The sequence below is a fragment of the Danio rerio genome, chromosome 10 (assembly GCF_052040795.2).
Source record: "Danio rerio strain M-AB ecotype USA chromosome 10, GRCz13ab, whole genome shotgun sequence".
In the NCBI taxonomy this organism is placed as follows: Eukaryota; Metazoa; Chordata; class Actinopteri; order Cypriniformes; family Danionidae; genus Danio; species Danio rerio.
In genome coordinates this window covers 26125271-26146447 of record NC_141030.1, presented here as the reverse complement: position 1 = coordinate 26146447, position 21177 = coordinate 26125271, and the positions used below count along the sequence as shown (strand labels likewise).

The 21177-nt window shown below is 36.3% G+C and overlaps 1 protein-coding gene and 1 long non-coding RNA gene across 3 annotated transcripts in view; both read right to left on the bottom strand.

Moving 5' to 3' along the window:
• The window catches only part of LOC147842056 (uncharacterized), a 592784-nt gene that overhangs the window by 314427 nt on the left and 257180 nt on the right, over nucleotides 1-21177 (bottom strand). The window lies entirely within an intron of this gene.
• efnb3a (ephrin-B3a) overlaps nucleotides 8154-21177 on the bottom strand; it is a 72322-nt gene continuing 59298 nt past the window's right edge. The window contains exons 3-5 of one of the 2 annotated variants that reach the window (XM_087270552.1): nucleotides 16142-16234; nucleotides 14421-14483; nucleotides 8154-12015 (exon numbers count right to left, since the gene is read on the bottom strand). In XM_087270552.1, the coding sequence (XP_087126678.1) occupies nucleotides 11603-12015; nucleotides 14421-14483; nucleotides 16142-16234 (569 nt within the window). In that variant the 3' untranslated portion in view covers nucleotides 8154-11602. Of the gene's footprint in view, nucleotides 12016-12903; nucleotides 13372-13506; nucleotides 14484-16141; nucleotides 16235-21177 lie in introns of those variants that run through there. The other variant, XR_015501113.1, reaches the window with a different exon arrangement.

The following is a 21177-nucleotide window of genomic DNA, read 5'->3' as shown; positions in this document are numbered from 1 at the left end:
GTTGATGTATTTTTCTTTATTTTTATTTCAGTATAATAATACGTTTTAAAACTAAAAACAGAATATTGGAATGTTTTTCTCCTCTCGTGTTCCATTAGCAGATAACTATCGGTTGTAGTGGTGTGGATAATCACATTTCTGTATTCTTCAAACTGACATCATCAGAGAATGACTTTCATTCCAGACAACACATTTTGTTTTTTAGTGGATTAACTTTTCAGGATGTATTGTTCACTTTGGACACTTTAGACAAATAAAAATTATGGATTTCTGCTTACATAATTTTATTTAATTTTCAGAAATTTCAATTATACATCCAGTGATTGAGAAGGTATAAAATTAAGTAAGAATCATAATAATAAAAACATTCTGTTATTTGGAAAAAAAAGGGCATTGCTATGGCCATTATTTGCAAGTTTCTTTGCTGCAGTTCTCCCTGTGTTTGTTTACTCCAGGTGCTCCGGTTTCCCCCACAGTCCAAAGACGTGTGTTGAAGGAAAATTGGGTAAGCTAAACTGTCCGTAGTGTATGTCCTGGTCCTCCAGGTTGGGGGTTGAGTGCTGGGCTAACAATTCACCTCATAAAAACTAGATGTTACAAAACACCAATATTGTGCAGCTAAATATCAACTTCGATATAAATGGCCCTGGGAGTAAGTGGTAAATATATTCCTGCATCACATCAGACACCTCCAAGTAGGAGGGCCTTGCCGCATGTAGGTTGGGTTAAGCCTAAAAAGGTTACAGCTGTCAGTACTGAGAATGTGCATAGCAATATAGCACCATATCTCTGATGCAGTACAATAAAATATAATTTTATTTGCATTACTGTAGGTTTAGGATTGGGGTAGGTGTAGATCAGAGATGCCCAAACTAGGGCCCGCAGGCCAAAGTTGGCCCATGGTAACCTTTGATTTGGCCCACCATCCCATCTAAGAAGAAGTCGTTATTTTTAATGTAACATAACCTTGTTTGTTTGTTTGTTTTATTGTTCAGCTACAAAAATCCAACTCAAATTAAATGTTTTAATTAAAGGTATCTGTAAATTAATCTGATTTTATAAAATGTATATACTGACAGACGGACAGAAGACAATGCAGAAAACATCACTGAGCATATCAAGACAAAAACAGGTGCTCCACTGAACTCCATGCTGTTATAAATGGGATTGTTTCAATATAATAAGTTTATTATAAAATATAAACAAATATACAGCATTAGTTTTTGTTTTTAAATATCACATAAATAAATTAGGAAATTACCCATGACAACTTTAACATAATAGATTTTGCCCCACCACCCTAATCCAAGTATGGATTTTGGCCCTTCATAGGAAAATGGTTTGGGCACCCCTGGTGTAGATGTTAAAAAGCACTATAGGTTACTATAGGACAGGGGTATCAAACTCAGCCCAGCAGAATTTAGTTCCAGCCCTGCTTCAAAACTTATCTGTAGGTTTAAAAATAAGCCTAAAGCACTCAGTTAGTTTGATCAGGTGTGTTTAATTAGTGTTGGAACGAAATTGTGCAGAGCTATGGCCCTCCAGGAACACACATGTGCTGTAAGGGGTAGGTGTAGCGTTGGTGTATGTGCAGACAACAAGAAAACACACTAGATTGGAATATGTGTGTCATGTAAGTAATTTCTAATCAACAACTTAGCATAGGCCAATTTTTAAAAAATAAATAAATGTTATTGGGGCGATACAGTGACGCAGTAGGTAGTGAACAGCAAGAAGGTCGCTAGTTCAAGCCTCGGCTGGGTCAATTGGTGTTTCTGTGTGGAGTTTGCATGTTTTTCCTGCATTTGCTTGGGTTTCCTCCGGGTGCTCCGGTTTCTTCCACAGTCCAAAAACATGCGGCACAGGTAAATTGATTAGGCTAAATTAGTATGAGTGTAAATGAGTGTGTATGGATGTTTCCCAGAGATGGATTGCAGCTAAAAGGGCATCCGCTGCATAAAACATATGCTGGATAAGTTCATTCTGCTGTGGCGATCCCAGATTAATAAAGGGACTAAGCCGAAAAGAACATGAATAAATGCTAATGTAGTTAATGGGAGTGGCCAACGCAATCTCACGGTAATTCGTAACTTTTTAATTTAGTGGCTAATTCATATGAATTCATACAATCTAATTCGTACAATTTATGTATGATTTGCTCATCTCCCAATGACGGTTGGGGTTAGGGGCGGGGTTGGGTGCCACGCCTCCTTTTTAAAATCGTACATTTTAGTTTGACTGAACACGTACGAATTCGTACGAATTAGCCACTAAACTAACAAAACATAAAATACTTATGTTTCCTCGTGAGATCAGGCTGGAGTGGCACTTAAAAAATGCCAATAATGTGATAAGATGCTGAGGTTTGTGACAAAATAAACAATCCCAGTAATGTAAAAATGAAAAGGTATTCAGTGTGTATAGACGAAAAGCAAAAAAAAAAAATCTGTATTCAACTTCAGCTATAATGGCATATAGTGCCTTTAATAAGGCCTCAGACTAAAGAATCTGTTGGGTGCAGTTTTTGAATAAATGTTTGAATTCGACTGGCACCCGTTTAATCTCCGGCTGAATGAAGCGAAAAAACCCTGAATGATCATGAAACTGATAAAACAGAACAATATCTTGAATCAAAGCATGTGTGCGCTTCTGTCTTCTGATAGCCTGCCGGCAATGTGGATATTATTGGGCTGAAAAACAAGTCTATCACACTCTGCCAGAGACTGTTTCAAGCACAAACAGACGCTCGAACATGGCAGCCGTCGGTTCTTACGACTGTACAGAAGGGTGATGTGGGGTTTTGGTAGTGAGGGGTTTTTACGACTCCTGTCAAAGTGCCCGTTTGATTTAGAGCTCGGACTTGAAGGGGGCAACACATCAAACAGTGATATAGAGGGATGAACCAAGAAGGAAGACATAGGGAATGAATCCGGGAGGGGAAAAGGGAGTGATTGTGTCATTAAAATGCCAGTGATGTCATCCGGCACTTATTATGAACCAGCAGCGAACCGCATCGAGTCATTGGTCAAACAGAGTTACAGCAGAGGTGGAATGTGGGACAAGGGAAAGAGTCAGATTTAACAAATAATGTCAAAACCAGCGTTAATCAAGAAAATGTGATGAAAGATACACACCCCGTGAGAGGTTTGGGAATTTCTTTAATAAAAGTGAATGATAGCCATGATAAAACACCTCACAGGCAACTTTTCAGTTTTATCAGTGGGTTTTACTGCATGGAATGTAATCTTTATTTGACAGAGTGTGTTGAAAGAGGAAAGAAAGAAAAAGAGAGAGGGTTGGTAAAGCAACAGGTGCACCAAACATTTTCCCTTAACATCTTAACGTCTTTTTAAACATTTATTAAACATTGCCTCAAAATATAACATCTCAACATCATCCCAAACCAAAAAGGAAGCAAAAGCAAACAGTTCCATTGCTTTATAAAATCAGCACTGATTACAGATACACTGTCGAGAGTTTGTTAAACAGTCTTTATCACACATCAGTTTCAAGGCATTAAGTAAGTTGAAAATGTTTAGATGTAAACAAAGTAATAAATGACTATGCAAAACGCTGAAACAGGGTTTAGTATCCTTGTGTGGTCACTATTGAATTTTTTGGAAAAGCTTTAGGTGGCTTAGGTCAACACTAATCAGGTCAGATGGCTTACAGTTGCTCAAAAGTGAAGCTGGACAAAGAGGGAAATTCCTGGCTAACTCGTGGCCTGGCTAGTTGAGGAAGTGCTTTATGTCTTAGAATTGACCCTTCGCTAAGCCACACCCAAAAACCGCCATACACCAATCGTGGCTTAGCAACCGTAGCTACGCGCAGGAGGTCTGTCAAGCTTTCGAAGAAGAGAAACAAGCCAAAGCGCTGTGTATATGGATTGTGCAAATCTGACACCCGGTATCCTAAAAGTTTGGACGGGGCAATGGAATTTTTTCCCTTTCTAAAATCCAAGGAGAGAAATGCCAGCGTGGATCAAGCTCTGTGAGGAGCGCTAAAGGAGCAGAGTTAAGTTGGTTTTGTTTTGATATTCCTGACACATTCAGTGATAGACCGACGACAGTACTCACACACATCTTACCCTAAAAAGATCTTAACCGTGTTTCCTACAAAAATACAAAACAGGTAATGTTTCACAGCTGTTTTTCTTTTCTTTTTTTTGCTTGATATTATAAGCACTGCTCCATTTAATCCCTCGCCATAGTAGTCATACTAATAGTGATCAAATTTCCATCTGTTTCAAGCTACGAATATTTGAAATTACATACAACAGAACAAAACAGAGATGTGATCACAATCTGAGCACTTGCTATCAATATACTTCACCCACAGCTGTTTTTCAGTCATGTATAACTGTTGTGCCCATGTCAGAGCTACAATTCTCTGATGTTTTCGTCCGTCTTTTGGAGATTTCGTCATTGTTGTAGCTTAGTGTCTGCTTTTATATTTGGTGCCTGATTAATATTTGCTGGTAGGGAAAATCTATTTGTTCACCTCTGCTATTTATACTTTGATTTGCATTCCAATTTATTTATTTCTTCCACTTAACTGCAAATTAGAATAGAAATTGTTTAAAAAGCACACAAACATTCTGACAGATATAGGTACTATACATTGTTATGGGTCAATGATGCTAATATTTGGCACAAATCCATCAATTTCCCCTTTCTGACTGTTCTTTTTATGAATGAATTATGTAGAAGCACTGTCCATGCGTGTTTCCTCGTCGGTTAGTAACGCTAGATTTCATTGCACAACAATTAGTCTTTCAGGCTTTTTGGTTAAAAATAGAGAAATCACGGTTTAATTAATTATTATTAGATTATTTTTTAATTTCACCTCCTGCTGCGCATGAACTAAGCTGCTGAATGGTCAGCGTATGAGGCAGCTAGGCTAAGCTAGCTTCAATTTGGATTAAATTATTTCCTAATCGTTGCCTATTATGTAGTGAAAATACCCCATAATGCATACTGCAGTCCTTTTTTGTCTGGCTTATTCAGATATCTCACCTGTTCACCAAAAATGACTAATTATATCCCTGGCAATGTCTGACACTGGTGCATACATATTAATAGACGTGCCGGGCACGAAAACTTAACAGGCATAGCAACAGTAACTAAGGAGGGCCGGACTTAGCAAAGTGTCAATTCAGGCAGTAGAGTATATCACATAACGCTGGTGTGAAGGAGAACGTATAGATTGATAAAAAAATGCTAAAGAAAGCGCAAGTATAGGCCAGGTATTGGTTCCTCCAGGCCTGTAAGGGGCAGTAGTTTGAAAATGCATCCTTCTTATTGTAGTGATGTAAACTAAAGGCAGATAAGGACTGTGTAAAACACTGAAATTATTCACCTTAAAAGTACAGATCATTTCACAGATGAAGTCAAAAACAAAACGAAATCTGCACATAGATATCTAATTCACCTCCTAATAAATCTCTTAAAGTGGTCTTTTTTCTGTATTTTTTTAAATGTTAAATGTTCTCTGAGGTCCACGAATAATGCTAGAATTTTACATTAAAATATGTCATCATTTAGAATTAACAGGATATTTCTGTTTTTGACACTTTTGTTGATTCCTGAACCGCATTTAAGACTTGAAATTAACCAGTTACTGCTTTATATGCATTAGTATTTTGTATATTAAATAATAAATGAACACATATGTGATGTATGATGAAAACAATGGGGGTAATTTTGGTTAAAAAACATATTAAATCACACCAGATAATATGCAACAAAGCAATATTAATACAAAATTAATGCAAATGTGCAGTCATCTGCTGCGACATTACTGTTGTCCAGCACACATGCCTGCACTGCATTCTCTTTTCTTTTGAAGTCAAACAAATCATTTTGCTAAATAAACTAAATAAACCAAAAAATGTCTTTCTGTACTTACTTTTTACACCTGATATTAAGATGCATTTTTGCATGATGCAAACTGGGAAATGCTTTGAGGTTGACCACTTACAGAGGTAGATGATAAAAACATTCAACCAGATGGTTTTTGTACTGCTTATGTGGATAGACAACCAAAAAAAAATTAATATCAGGTTTAAATTTGGCCAAACTGAGACAAAAATAATAATAATAATAGTAATATAATGTCCTCTTAAGAAAAAAACTGATTTGTCAATTCCTGACCTCTTTATCCCTTTAACTGCCTGCTTTACCAAATAGTTGACCATATTTTGACTGTTTTAAATAATCACTGTTAAAGTCATTTAAATAATGACTGTTTTAAATAATGGTTTACACTACACAGCATTGTTGGTTTACAAAAACAAAAACAAAAAATAAATAATCAAACAAACTAGTACACTTGATTTTGGTTTTATTGTAAAAAACAAACAAACAAGAACTGTTTTTCCTGGTTGGGCAGTAAGAAATTTAAATTAAACATCTATTTAGTTCTTCAAACATGTACAGTTGCAATCAGAATAATTAGCCCCCCTTTGAATTTTTGTTTCTTTTTAAATATTTCCCAAATGATGTTTAACAGAGCAAGGACATTTTCACAGTATGTCTGATAATATTTTTTCTTCTGGAGAAAATCGTATTTGTTTTAATTCGGCTACAATAAAAGCAGTTTTTTTTATAAAAAAAAAAAAAAAAAAACATTTTAAGGTGAACATTATAAGCCCCTTTAAGCTATATATTTTTTTCGATAGTCTACAGAACAAACCATCGTTATACTATAACTTGCCTAATTACCCTAACCTGTTAACCTAATTAACCTAGTTAAGTTTTTAAATGTTACTTTAAGCTGTATAGAAGTGTTAGAAAAATATCTAGTCAAATATTATTTACTGGGGCGAAGTGGGGACGCAGTAAGTAGTGCTGTCGCCTCACAGCAAGAAGCTCACTAGTTCGAGCCTCAGCTTGGTCGGCTTGGCTGGGTCAGTTGGCATTTATGTGTGTTTGGCATATTCTCCCTGCATTTGCGTGGGTTTCCGATTTCCCCCACAAGTCCAAATACATGCCCTACAGGTGAATTGGGTAGGCTAAATTGTCCGTAGTTTATGTGTGGGTATGGGTGTTTCCCAGTGATGGGTTGCAGCTAAAAGGGCATCCGCTGTGTAAAAAGCATGTGCTGGATAAGTTGGCAGTTCATTCCACTGTGGGGACTGCAGATTAATAAAGGGACTAAGCCGAAAAGAAAATGAATTAATGAATGAATATTATTTACTGTCATCATGGCAAAAATAAATCAGTTATTAAAACTCTTATGTTTAAAAATGTGCTAAAAAATAAACAGGGGGCTAATCATTTTGAATTCAACTGTAGATGAAAACATATTTAACTAGATGTTTTTGTATTGCTCAAGTGGATAGACAACCAGCCACATTTAATATCAGGTGTAAATGGGGCCACACCAAGGCAACAAAAAAAGTAAGTAATAGTATAATGACCACTTAAGATCAAGAAACATTTTGATTTGTCAAGTCATGACCTATTTAACCCTTTAACTGGCTGCTCTACCAAATAGTTATATTTGGTAGAGCAGGCTGGAACTAATAGACCATATTTTGACTGTTTTAAATAATGAGTGTTAAAGTCATTTCAATAATGACTGTTTTAAATAGGTTTACACACACAGCATTGATAGTTTACCAAAAAATCAACCAAACATAATCCTGTTGCACTTCTACAATTGATTTTGGTTTTATTGTTAAAAAAAAAGTGTTAAAGGAGAATCTTTTATGGCATACTTAAAAAAATCAAGATGCATTAGTATTCAAAAATGTTTGATTTAGATTTTTTTTATTAATCCTACACTTCATATTTTTATGATTTTCATAGTATTTGTAATAATTCGGTACTTTTACCATAAACCGACGTCTACCATTTGGTAGAGGCTGATATTTTAGAAATTATGGGATGTGAGTGTTAATCAGCGACATTAAGATTTAAAAAACCCAATTTAATGGGACAGTTAAAGGGTATAATTAAATATCTATTTAGTTCTTCAAACATGTAAACAGTCTGATTCTATAAATAGTATAATAATAATAATAATAAACCACTATTTTGTGAGACAGCTCTTGATTTAAGGGACAATGTGCGGATGGAGATTCTTTATGTGTAATCGGTCATGTTTTATAAAAACTGTTAAAAAATATGAAAATAGGAAATCTCACCACATTTGTGACATTTAGTCTTTTTAATACATGGTTAGCTCAAATTATTGGATTTCATTTATTTCGCCATTAAAAAAAGGCTCTGAACATTTTTTATTAAACTTCCTTTGGCAACAGATTGACGAGGACAGCGATGCAATAAAAATTGCATTTATTTTCTTTCTCTCAAATATGTCTTCCTCAGAAGTACTATAGGAATTATCAATGGAACCGTTAAGGGAAATCAAAACCACAATCGTTAAATTCCCTAATGCTCCCATCGCCAGTAATCATCGAGGGTTACCATGGCCACAAGAAGGGTAGGTTGGATAAAACGATTAGCTTTTTCTCCATTCAAAATATTCTCATTTACTCAATATACAAACGAATCAACACTGTCAAAAGGAACGAAATGCGAAGAACAAAAAATGACAAAGGTGCAATTTCTGGAATTGACCCATTTGTCGAAATTATGTCAGACAATAACTCAACATGGAAAGTCTGAACCATGAAGGTCAGGTCACTCCAGCCAGTAACATACAGTCTCCTCTTACATCAGGTGATGATGTCACGTCTCTTCCAGTAATATAACTCAGGTGGACCTGAAGCCTCAAGCTGGCACGGGGTGAGAATGTCAGTGATGTTTTTCTAGAGACATCACCCGAAATGTGATAATGAGAGTCGAGACAAAATCGTAACCAAGCAACGGAGATGTGTAACACTCAAGAGTTTGTGAGTCGAGTTCTCGGTTCTTAGTCCTGCTGTCTTCAGCCTGAATCACAATCACGAAGCTTTGAAACACATACAGGCACACAGCTGGAGTCCATCTGCCGGGGTTAAAAGATAAAAACACAAACCGCTGTAATGTGCATGTGCGTGTTAAGTGTGTATAAGTTTGGGATTGTGTGTCTACAGCAAGTAAGCAGTTTATCATGGCGTACGCAGTACTTCAAAAGCCCAGGAAGAGATGAAGAAGCCCTCAAATCATCACGATGAAGGACTTCAGCACGACGCAGAGGGGTTTTTCTGGGAGCGCTTAACTTTGACCAGCGACCTCTTGGAAGAGTCTCGAACTGAAACAGTCCATCATTTGTCTACATCTCCTCCACATGCGATTCCTGCAGCTCGCATAAAAATGTTTAAAAAAACAATCCTCAAAAACAAACAAGCTGGTACTGAGGAGTTGGGATAGGAAGCTGATGAAGTGGAAGGAATGAAAAACTGTTTCTTTGATGCACAATAAATAAATCAGATGGAGGTCTGAGTGCAGAAAAGACAAACATTTACAGTCGGGTGAAATGAGAAAAACAAAACATAGAGGGGAGAATTCACTAAACGCTTCAGCTAGTTTTGCGTGTGGTACTCTCTGTGCCTCATTCACAAACCACAAACAATCCAGCTTAACAAATGCACAATTTAAGCTAAAATGTTTTTAAAAACGTACATTGCAGTGCAAATCTTATTTTAAAGCAAATCTGCCGTATTACAGAAAAACATGAAACATTCTACTGGATCCAGCTGATGATGCTAAAAATGTTGGATCATTCATCATTGGATCGGGGCAGGAAGTGTTAATTCCATGGTTTTCCCTGGACCGCATTATGCCTAGTTCACACTAAAAGTGAAACGAAGCATTCACATGAGTAGATTACATACAAAGTCAATGCAAATGTGCAAACAAAGGCGACTTTTCATCAGGTTTGGTGTGAATAGAGTATTAGAAGACACTAACCAAACCGATTAAAAAATTTGCAATAATGACTGTGAATTTAAATTTAAATTTGTGAAATAAAGATCAAAGGATGGAGAAACTGGATGATTTGTAGATACAATGGGTTTCAAAAGCCTTTTCAACCGTTTGGATACTCTATTATAGTTCTAAGCGATTCTTTAGAGCAGTGGTCCTCAATCCCCAGGCCACGGTGCTCATTTGGTACCGGGCTGCACAAGAAATCATTAGCACTTCCGTTTAATTTATAATCCGAGTCTGAATGATCTTTTATTTTGAAAAATGACCGTATTCTCTTGCTTACGTCTTTAACCCACAAGTAGCAAAATGAGCAAAAAACAGATGTCATTGTAGTTTTGTTGAGAAAAAAGGCCCAGTAAAAGACCCAAACAACTGCCAAGGAATGGATCCGCAACCCAGGTGTCAACAAATCAGGTGAATCTAGCATGTCTGTGCAAGAAGATCAACTGCTGAAAATTTGCAAATAATGTTTGGCATATCGCGTCTTTTCTAGAGTTTATGCAAGTTTGTTATTTCCAATGGAGATGTGCAGCTTGTGCGTACAAGCGGCGTGACGCACTTTCACCTTCCAGAAGCACACAAGCTGAATGAATCTCGTGAGCGCACAGAGAGTCACGTGACAAGATCTGACCAATTAGCTTTCTACTTTGTATGGAATATAAGAAAATACAGAACACCCAAACACAGCAGTGCTTTGTAATTTTTCTCCATAAATAAAACTTGTGTCAGAGTGACAGCAATGTCAACTTGTCATCCTCTGAGAAAACTGTTGATGGTCACCTAGCAACCTACAAACTCACAGTCTGCAGTAAAACTGTCATGCGTTAACCGGTCCACGATGATAAAAAAAAGGTTGGGGACCACTGCTTTACAGTACAGTCCTTTACTTTAACAGATCGTGCTAGGTCACAATGCAGCCTAAAATGGGGTTGTTCTGAATGTACTTTTATTGTTGCCAGATTTCCTGTAGTGAATGTAGTGGTGGTAAAATAACCCGCACAGTGCAAATAAACAACGCAAACAGCTAGCACAATTAGAGTTCGTTTACATGACAACAATGTACTGAAAACGGATTTGTTTTTCTTTTGCACTGAAGAGGAGTCAAATGATCCTCATTTTCAGATCTGGGAAAATGACTAAATCAAAGTTGCACTACATCAGCCAGGCCAGTAGGTGGCAACTTGGTAAAGAAACACTATATGTCTGCATAAATATGGTCCTGTAATCCACCATAGCTGTTATGGCTATCAAGTACTCATGATGTTTTCAGTTTTTATTTCATGTAAACGCGCCTTTAGTGAATTTCCCCCTAAAGTATAAAATGTATGAAGTACTTATATTATTTATAGTTATTATTTTTCACGTAAAAGTCTCATTCTCTACTGTTTTGGTTCTGAGGTTAAGCACAATAAATCCAACCATCAGAATGGACGTATAAACTCGTCTCGAACAGGTGTGTGACGTCCATTCACTTGTGCCACAGCACATGTGAAGTCGTTAATCCAAACTCCGCCTCAGGTCGAACACAAAGACACACGTGTAAATAAACGCACACACGCTGCTATGACATAAAAAGCAGAATTCACCGCTTTTCTAGAAAGTACCATCAACTCAACTTCGGGTTCAAGTTCTAGTAACAGGCTCTAACATATAGAGTCGCTCGGACACACAGAGTGTGTGTGAGGTACTATAGAGTCAGCATGTGTTTTCTGTGTTTGTTGATCTCATACTTTATAGTAAATATTGGCAGGGCTCTGAGGGGGCATCTCTTGAACGATGTAGACAGGATGTCCATAATCGCCACTGACTTTTTCATAATGGGGGCAGTAGGCCGAGTCAGAGGTCCGCAAGGGAATGATGATGTCACTGGGTTCTGAGCCATTATTGTTGCCCCCACTGCTCCCTGTCGCCGTCCCACCAGAGCTGCCCCTCTTTGGAGTAAGAGAGGAGAGCGTGAGGGCAGGATGGTGCGTTTCGGAGTGCTTGGCTTTCCGACGTCGGTAGCAAACCACAGCAATCACAATGGCGATCAGTAGGATAAAGGCTCCCCCTGCACCGCCGGAGATCAGGGCAATGTTAGACGCAGACACGGCGCCACTTTCACTGGTTTCACCCCCTTTAGAGCCACTTTCAGTATCTGAAATGGAAAACAGCAGATAAATATGTGCTCGCACGGACCAGACGTACTCGCTTTCTTTCTGGAATTATCTCCTAAAACAAACATCCTGGTAATATTTAGATAATGTTCGATTTTAATCCTTAACTAGCTTTGATTTCAGCCAGCTTGTATTCCAAAATGCCTCATGTTTGCTGGTTAGTCAAATGTTTGCCTTATGGAGATCAACAGTGCGGTCTAAGCCTTTGAAAAATGAAAATAATGCAGTTCTAAGTACACTAGATGGTGCATTAATATGACAACAGATGCATATACATACGCGTGGAATCAAGTTTAATACATAAAGATATTTAAAAACAGACCTCATAGGGATTTTGACTGTTAAAAACGTGTATCATATTTTCTAAAATATAAGCCACATCTTTTATAATCTGAAGCTTGCTTTGATTTAAATTCCAGAGTGATTATATACTAAAATTACCATCAAGCCAGCAAAATATGAGTAAAGTGTAGTAAAGTGCACACACACATTTGGATTTATGCTGAATCATAGTATTTGTATCATGCATATTTACAATAAATTTGACATTTACAATACATTTTGTTAATAGTGAATGCCACTATAACTTTTTTATATACTTATATTTATAAATCATGTCTAAAATGTTTGTAAACATTTTGTTTTATTTATAGCCATGAGTAGCATACTATATTATAATAAATCCTAATGATTATATTATACAAAATATAATATGGTACTTGTTGTCTTTCTGAGCACATGGAAACAGAATCGTACATTTTTAAAGACAAGTTAACATATTAAATTATTAACGGTTATTTTATCTTTTATATAGAATTAATAACATTTTAATTATCCTTTATTTCAACTTTTATTTTCTGTTTTATTTTGCTTACATTTCATTTCAAAAACACTTAGTTTTAATCAGCATTTATTTTACATGTTTGATTAAAACTTACTGTTTTTTTTAATTTATACTTTAATAAAAAAAATTGCTTTAGTAACAGTAAAAACGGTGTTCCAATTAACATATTTATTAAATTTAAAAATCAATAGACCACATAAAAACCAACTCCACCACATATATATCTAGTGTAGCTGTTATATGATGTCTTCTAAAATTCTAAAATGCTAAAAGATGACAAGAATAATGCAGAGGAGCATTTGGCATCACGCAGCGGTTCTGTCAAACACCATAACAAAACAGTGCAAACATATCTGGAAGTCCACAAAGTGGTTGAATATTTAATGAATCTGATGTTTATGACATAAAGAACTACTGTGCTTACGAGAAGTAAGTTTGAGGTTGACCAGAGTCATATCCTTTACATAAATAAAGGATTTGATTCTTACACAGACTGATTGTTTTGCTTTATAACAGCTCAATGTATTATCAGGTGCCAAATGTATTAATTTACACCTGTCTGTACATATTTTGTGACTCAAAATGCCTGTTGTTACTGACTGATTAATGAATCAATCACAGTTCTTACATGACAACTCGGAGAGATGGTAATGAATATGCATACAGTTAGGTCCATTAATATTTGGACCTAACTGAATGTTTGACCTTTTATTGGCTCATTTTAATTGGGATAATGAGGGAATAACACACACCCAGCCATGGAACATCTTAGAAGCCAATTGTCTAATTACGTTTGGACCCTTAACAAGTGGGAGGCACATATGCAAACGGTTGTAATTCTTACAGCGTTCACCTGATTTGGATGTATATACCCTCAAATTAAAGCTGTCAGCCTGCAGGTAAAGCACATCTTGTTTGTTTCATTGCAAATCGATTGGGTTGATGTACAGAACCAAAAATATTGGAATTGTGTCGATGTTCAAATATTTATGGACCTAACTCTTTGTCAATGTTGATTTGTTTGGCATAGATCTGCTTCACTGCTGCTGCTTTTATTATTGATGCAGTGCAGATCTATACACAGGTGGAGTTGGGGTTGAGGAGGGTATCTGAAAACATGCTGCAGATTGCTAAAGTACACAACACTGAGGCAATTAAATGTTGAGGAGCGATCTCATTGGCTGGTGACCAATCACCTGAAGTTGATGATGGGGTCGGAAGTAGTTTGGATAACAGAGATATATGGCAAAACTTTGTATTTTCATGCTTTACGGAATAAAACTTAAGAAAGTCATACATCAGCTGCACCATGCCACGTCTTTTAGAATTATTTTCTATGAGGTTTCGCATAGCGGCACTGCAATTCGGCATCAGTTCATGCTGGTTAGCAACATATACAAAACAATTTTAAAAATGGGTCAGCACAGCACAGCATGGTGCATCCAGTGTGTGACCCGCTTTAGTATGAATAAATCATCAGTAAATGTTAATTTATTATTACACCATTTTAAAGTGGTATCTCGCACTATTTCTAGTTGTTACCTGGGATTTTGCTGTTAGGTCGCCCTGGATCAGGCTTGGGCTTCGGGGGAAGGCCATATGCAGCTAGAAAAAAAAAAGATTGCATCATGAAAAATATCAAGCATATTTTGATGCATGGTTGAGTGATTTTGATTATGAACAGCAGTGAAAATGTGCTGATATTGAGTGTGTACATGTTCACCTGTTTTTCCTTATTGTAGAAAGGTCATAATTGGCTTTGGCTCAGGCATAAATTGATCGTCACAGCTAGATTTTTGGCCCTTACACTAATTTTAATGAGTTAACCTACGTTCTGTCAGTTTTTTGAAATGCGTGAAATGTGACACAAGTGTGTATATTTAAACTGTACATTTAAATACCCCTATATACATTTCTGGAGAGAGCAAAATATGTCCCAGGAGCTACTTTTTTGTTTTTGCAAATTCACAGGAGGCCGCTGTGTACAACTATTTGAGATCTCAAATATCTTCCGCGAGTGCCATTTGCGCCTGCTCTTCTCACATAAATCCAGAGGCTGCTGTCGACTAGCTCACTGACTGACTGACCAACTGACCGATCCCCACACCATCCCCCTTCCCTAAACCCAATCAGTAGTATTTTGAAAAGCACCGATTGACCCGCCCACCCCCTTCCCTAAACCTAACCACACCTTTTTAAAAAGCAATCCAGAAAACGAAAAGGTCTTACCTGATTTTTATTACCTTTTCAGATTTTACCACATTCTCACCCGGTTATTTACTTGTTTATTTAATTTTTTGCCTTCTGTTTTTGTTTTTCCTGCTTTCAGGAACCGTTTTACACAAGACTCAAATGCTGTCACCGCAGGCAACTCTGCTCTGCATCTCAAGTCCACAGACATACGGGTCATGCTACCGGACAAACTGGTAACAGCGAAAAGCAGTCCACATGCAGGTAAGCGGTCAGTTGTCTAGCGTTAAAGGAACGGCATCCTGTAGCGTTCGTTTTAAAGATGATATGCAGCCATAAGTAGCTCTGGCTACATAATTCTGGATCGCAAGAAACGTAAATAGGGCTACGTTTTCAGAATGATCCTATGTTGTTTAAGTGTGCATTAAAGAAGATTTCAAAAATGCTTTCGATCACAGTGTTAGATTGAGTCCCAAAACATGCAGCCAATCAGCAGTAAAGGGTGTATCTAGAAATATTAACAAATATATTAAAAAGGGGCAGGTTATTATAGGTTATGGGCATGTTTATGTTGGTGATTTCTAATTCACACATCAACATTAAATTAGCTTAGCGCACATTTTGTTTTGCTCTAAGAGATAAAATATACTGCACACTCTTCGCAATTTCTAGCTATTTTATAAATGTGTGTTTTCATCACATGCAGCAGAAGCAGAGATTGCCACAGTCAAATTTTATCAACAGCGACTAGGGGAATATATTAGCTGTAAATTTCCCTCTGAGATTGTTTTTAATTATTTATTTGACATAACAACTGACACAAGTGATGCACTCTGAGTTACACAGATTATTTTATTTTGACATCACTACTGGGAAATATTTATTAAAGATTTATTGATAAAGTCCTGGAAACATGGTTTGCTTGCATTGCTGAGTACAACAGTAATGTTTCAAGAAGCTGTTTTTCAGTGAACAGGTGTGCAAGTAATGATTGACATAAGATTTATTGATTTTTGACTTGAAATCTTTCTTAATATATTTACTGATATGCATTTGGAGGTGTAGATACTCACTCTGTCCCACTTTGAGAACCAGCTTCATCCCTCGCGTCACACAAACGCCTCCTCTCATGCTGTCGATACCTTCTTTGGTTCCATCAGAGGTAGCTTTGAGAAAGAGGCAGAAAAAAAATAACAACATTAATGTCAAGGTTTTTTCTTTTAGCATTTCCGATGATGTTTTAATGACGACTGACTGGAACTCTGCAATAAAACAGTGCTTTATGACTCTCCATTACTTCAGGGGATGTGCAGCCACTCGCTCAACTATCAGGTATAACTGCATAACTGGCACTTTACACGAATGCAGAGCACATCGGGAGTCCCATTACTGTTTTATTAATCATCAGAGGCAAAAAATCCATGTTTTCCTTTTGTGATAACTATAAGATTTTCTGAATAAACCAACAAAACATAACCTATCATGAAGATAAGCAGGTTATAAATCAAATTTCTTTCTTTAAAACTGAAATTTTTCTCTGTCTTAACTATTACAAGAAGACAATTTTAATTTAAACAGATTGAAAAGCATTGTTATATCATATGTACTATATCATTAAATTAAATTAAATGTACACATTCTTAATAAATGTCTACTTCTATATCTTGCATAGGGTGAAGTAAACAGACGCACAACAGTTAAAGCTCAATATATCTCAACATTCTGCTCTGGGGATACTCATGTACAGATACAAATTTTTACATGAATCACACATGCTCACCAGAAAACAAAAGACAGCTCAAATAACTGTTTGATAATAACAAGACCTTTATATCAAAATCCCTTCAAGAGAATAAAATGCTTTCTATAATGTTTGGTTCTGTGTAGTTCCTAATGCTTGCAACAGCACTACTATGCTGTCATGGCAACGCTAGTAAAACAAATGTCTCTCCACACATTCTTTCTCAATAAAATTTTACTGTCAATAAAATGGTCATAATGAAACCAATGGCTGCTATGGGCGCTATGACAAAATGTTTTTGTTGGGTCCCTTTAGGATACTTTGGGCCCCATAATAGTAACTCTGGGGGCCTCAAAAGTGCATGGGCCCTTAGAATTTTCTTAACTTTCTCCCCCCAGCGGTGCCCCTGGGTTTCTGTATTTTAAAATCAGTATAATTCATCATTTAATACAAAGCATTTTTGGTTTCAGCCCAGAATTTACATTTTGATGCATTCCTAATATAAAGTACTAAATGATCATACTAAATTTGCATAATTTTTACAAAATAAAATAAATAGGACACATTGCAATATATTGGGGGGGGGGGGGGGTTTGGTGCATTCATCGATCTCAACCTTTCTAAACATTTCTAGATTAGATATTTACTTGATGTCTGTATTTATGAAATGAAATCTGATTATTTTTCTGAAAGGGTTGCAAAATCCACAAACCTGATAAACTGAACAGAAAACAAACAGCTCATGTAATATTTACTCTGACCTTCTGAGGTAGACAATTTCTGAAGGTTGAGCGCTGCTTTCACTCAGCATCCATTCAAAAAAGAAATGCCCATGTAATAAATGTCGTAGCATCTTTTGTACAGAACTGTTTACATTCAGGTTAATGAAGTTCAAATTAATAACACTTTAATTTAGTTGGTTTTGCCACACAAAATATATGTAAAAAATATTGCAGTCAGTTATTTAAAAATGTTAACTGAATTCATAGCATGAAATGCTAATAAATCAAATAAACAATTCTTAGAAAAAGGAAAGAGTATTTATGAAATTAAATATTGTTTTTAAATGTAAAAATATGTATCAGTATGTGTGTGTTTTTTTTCTAAGTCCTAGTTTTTGGAGTTTTCCATTCTGACTAAAGTAATGCTGTATGCCAGCTTGCTTGGGTTCTTTCTAGCATTGCTTCTTGTCTATTTAGTACTTGCTTGTCTCCAGGCTGCTTTGTATATAGGAAACTGTCTCTCAGGAATAACAGAGACTCAACTATGTTGCCTTTTAACCATGTATACAATCATCCCTCAAAACACAAACACACACATACACACACACGCACACGCACACACGCAGTCTCTGAAACACTCCGCCATCGCATCTTCCAGCCTTCACATTACTAAATATTTCATAGGTCAGGCGCCTCTCTGAAAAACTCAGTACTTCATCCATGTAAGTCTGAATAACTCAGCATCCACGCACTGAATACTGCATTCAAACAATCAAACTGTACAAAGAGCTTCATCTTCAAACTTATTTTCCTTGGCAAATATAAAGCCCACTCATGAGGCGATATTGAATTCTCCATCGCTGAAACACTTTGCATTCGAACCATTCAATATTTTATTAAACGTCTGAATGACACGCCGTGGCTAATCTGCAGCGGCGCTTGTGTACAAAGACTCTTCCCTTCCGAAATATCTTCTGATTATTACGTTCTAAGGAAAACATTACGGCAGGCGGCTGAAAAGCACATGCCAACCGTGGTGCCAGTAAACATTCAATAGCTTTTCTGCTTGAGGGAAACTGTTGTATTTTATGATAAAAAGGAACCAAGGCTGAGGTGGGCTATGAATTTGCCGCTTGGCTAATGAATTTGAAGATTAATTTAGCCAGGCAATGATGTTTTCCCACAGATTTAGGATTTGTGAGGGATGGTTTGGATTTGGGACAAATTAAACTCTATCGACAACATCTGTGACATGCCTTCTGTCATAGAAAGTCCTTTAGAGTCTTCCTGTGCGAAAAAAAAATGTTAACAACAATGCATTTACAGTGGAAGTCTAAAGCACTTGAAAGGTTTAATAGCAGAAATGTCAAGCTCATTTTGATGTTACAATGCTTATATAAATTCTTGTTGTCTATGTGAGTTGTGTACTGACATACTTTATTGAAAAGTTTGAATAATCCAGTGAACTATTGTGAAATATTATGCAATTTAAAACAACAGTTTTCTATGTTAATACACTTTTAAATGCAAACTGTTCATTTGATGGAAAAGCTAAATTTTCAGGGTCACATAATCTTTATCTAGTGCTTAAGAAACATTAATCGTATTATTTTAAATTAGCTGATAATAAGCTACAGCATTTATTTTACATAGACATTATTTATACTCTTTTAAAACTCTTTAGTGTCACTTTGGATCGATTTATTTAAATCTATATATTTATGGTATAACTCACCCACAATTTTATTTTGTCATACAATATGTAACATTTTCTTTTAAGAAGAACATTAACCAAGATGTTTAGCTGAAAACGAGGTCATTGGTGATTAGTAAAATGCAAGGCATTTGCTAACGGTTCATTGAGAGAATGAAGAAACCCATACAGGCAAAACAAAATGAAAACCTGTGGCTTCGGATGGTACATTGAAGTGTTATCAAGGTATCCATAACCCTGGACCAATCCGTACCCCAAGCTGATGCTGTGGTGGTCATGGAAAAATAGAGTGCTGCATGAGACTGATTCCTAAAAAGACCACAATGATAAACAAGTGACCGCACTGATCCTGTGTGCCAGCCTGATCACCTGCCAGTGCCCTACTCACACCTGCAGTTCTCCACGATAGACGTCCAGCTTCTCAAGCCTCTGGCGCCTCGACTGCAGCTCCACACAGGAAGTTTGGCCAGAAGAATAATGGTCGTGCCCAACAGAGCCTGGTTTCTCTTCAGGTTTTTTTCCCTTCACTTCGTCAATTGGGGATGTTTTTTTTCTCGCCACTGTCACCACTTGCTTGCTCGGATCCAACTTGTGGAGCTGCTCATCAATAGGTGTGCTCTTCAGTGTTTAAGCTTTCAGCAGTGAAATTGAAACCATATTGAACTAAACTAAATTGAACTTTAACTCTAAATTGTTGACTTTACTAGGACTTTGTTAAGCTGCTTTGACACAATCTACATTGTAAAAAGTGCTATATAAATAAACCTGAATTGAATTGTTATGAAGCTAAACAATCTCTCTGTGCAAGAAAATAACACTTATAATAACACATTATCATTACCTTGTAATCTGTGGATCGTTAACGTTAAGCTTAAACTTTCAAAAGTGCTAGTAGTTTTTGACTGGCATTTTTAGAATCACCAATAACTGTAGTTTCAGCTAAAAATATTCTTTATTGTCCCTTGAAGAAAAAAAAAAAGTCACCTACATTTTTCATGGCCTGAGGGTGAGTTAGGGCTGCTCTAAATGATATTATATTGAATTGCGATAAAATTTATGTTAATAACAATGATAAGCTCTAAACTTTCTTTTACTCTATGTTCACCTAAGAGCCAATCACACTGCAGAAATGTGCAACAATGTGAATCTAAAAGTAGGAGGTACCGATTTTTCAGCCTCTGGAAATTTATCGCCCGAAATGTAAAGCATGTTTGTGGCTTCAGTCATTGTTAGGGGTACTCTTTGAAATCTAAACTTATATCGAAATATATATTGTTATCATTCAATATGGAAAATAAAAATCGAGATTGCATTTTTGCCATATTGCCTAGCCCTAGGGTCAGTTAATTAAATACACATTTTTTTAGATAAACTATTTTGTCTGCGCACTGCTTCAGACAACACGTCTGCTGTTTCATTTTGTGTCATCACAACATACTGTTTTGGTCGTGTTGTTTTGGTGATAATCTTCTTTTGGCCAAAAATGGCACTTTTCGGTGGCATTCCTATTAGATAGTAATGTTAGTCATATGTCAAAGTTTTACTACTACATTAAAAACTGCTACAATAATAAAGAAAATTCTTTTTTTTATGTATTCTATTTAATTAATGCAACATTAAATTAAAACAAATGTAGGTACACTTTTACATTCACATACACATATATAGAGTTCAAGTGCTGTCAGTTTTAGAAGTTTGTTTTTTTAATTAGCATTTTTTCACTTTAAAGTCAACGAAAAATAATCTATTATGACATCTATGATAACTGATCATAAACACAGGAGCTTGCAAAAGCAAAACAGAAAAACAATTTCAGATAGGATTTAGAGCCTTTTGCATCTTCATCTTCATGCATGCTCTTCGAATATCATCACATTACTATGCATATACATACATCTACATCTACATACATAAACACATTTATTATTTGCT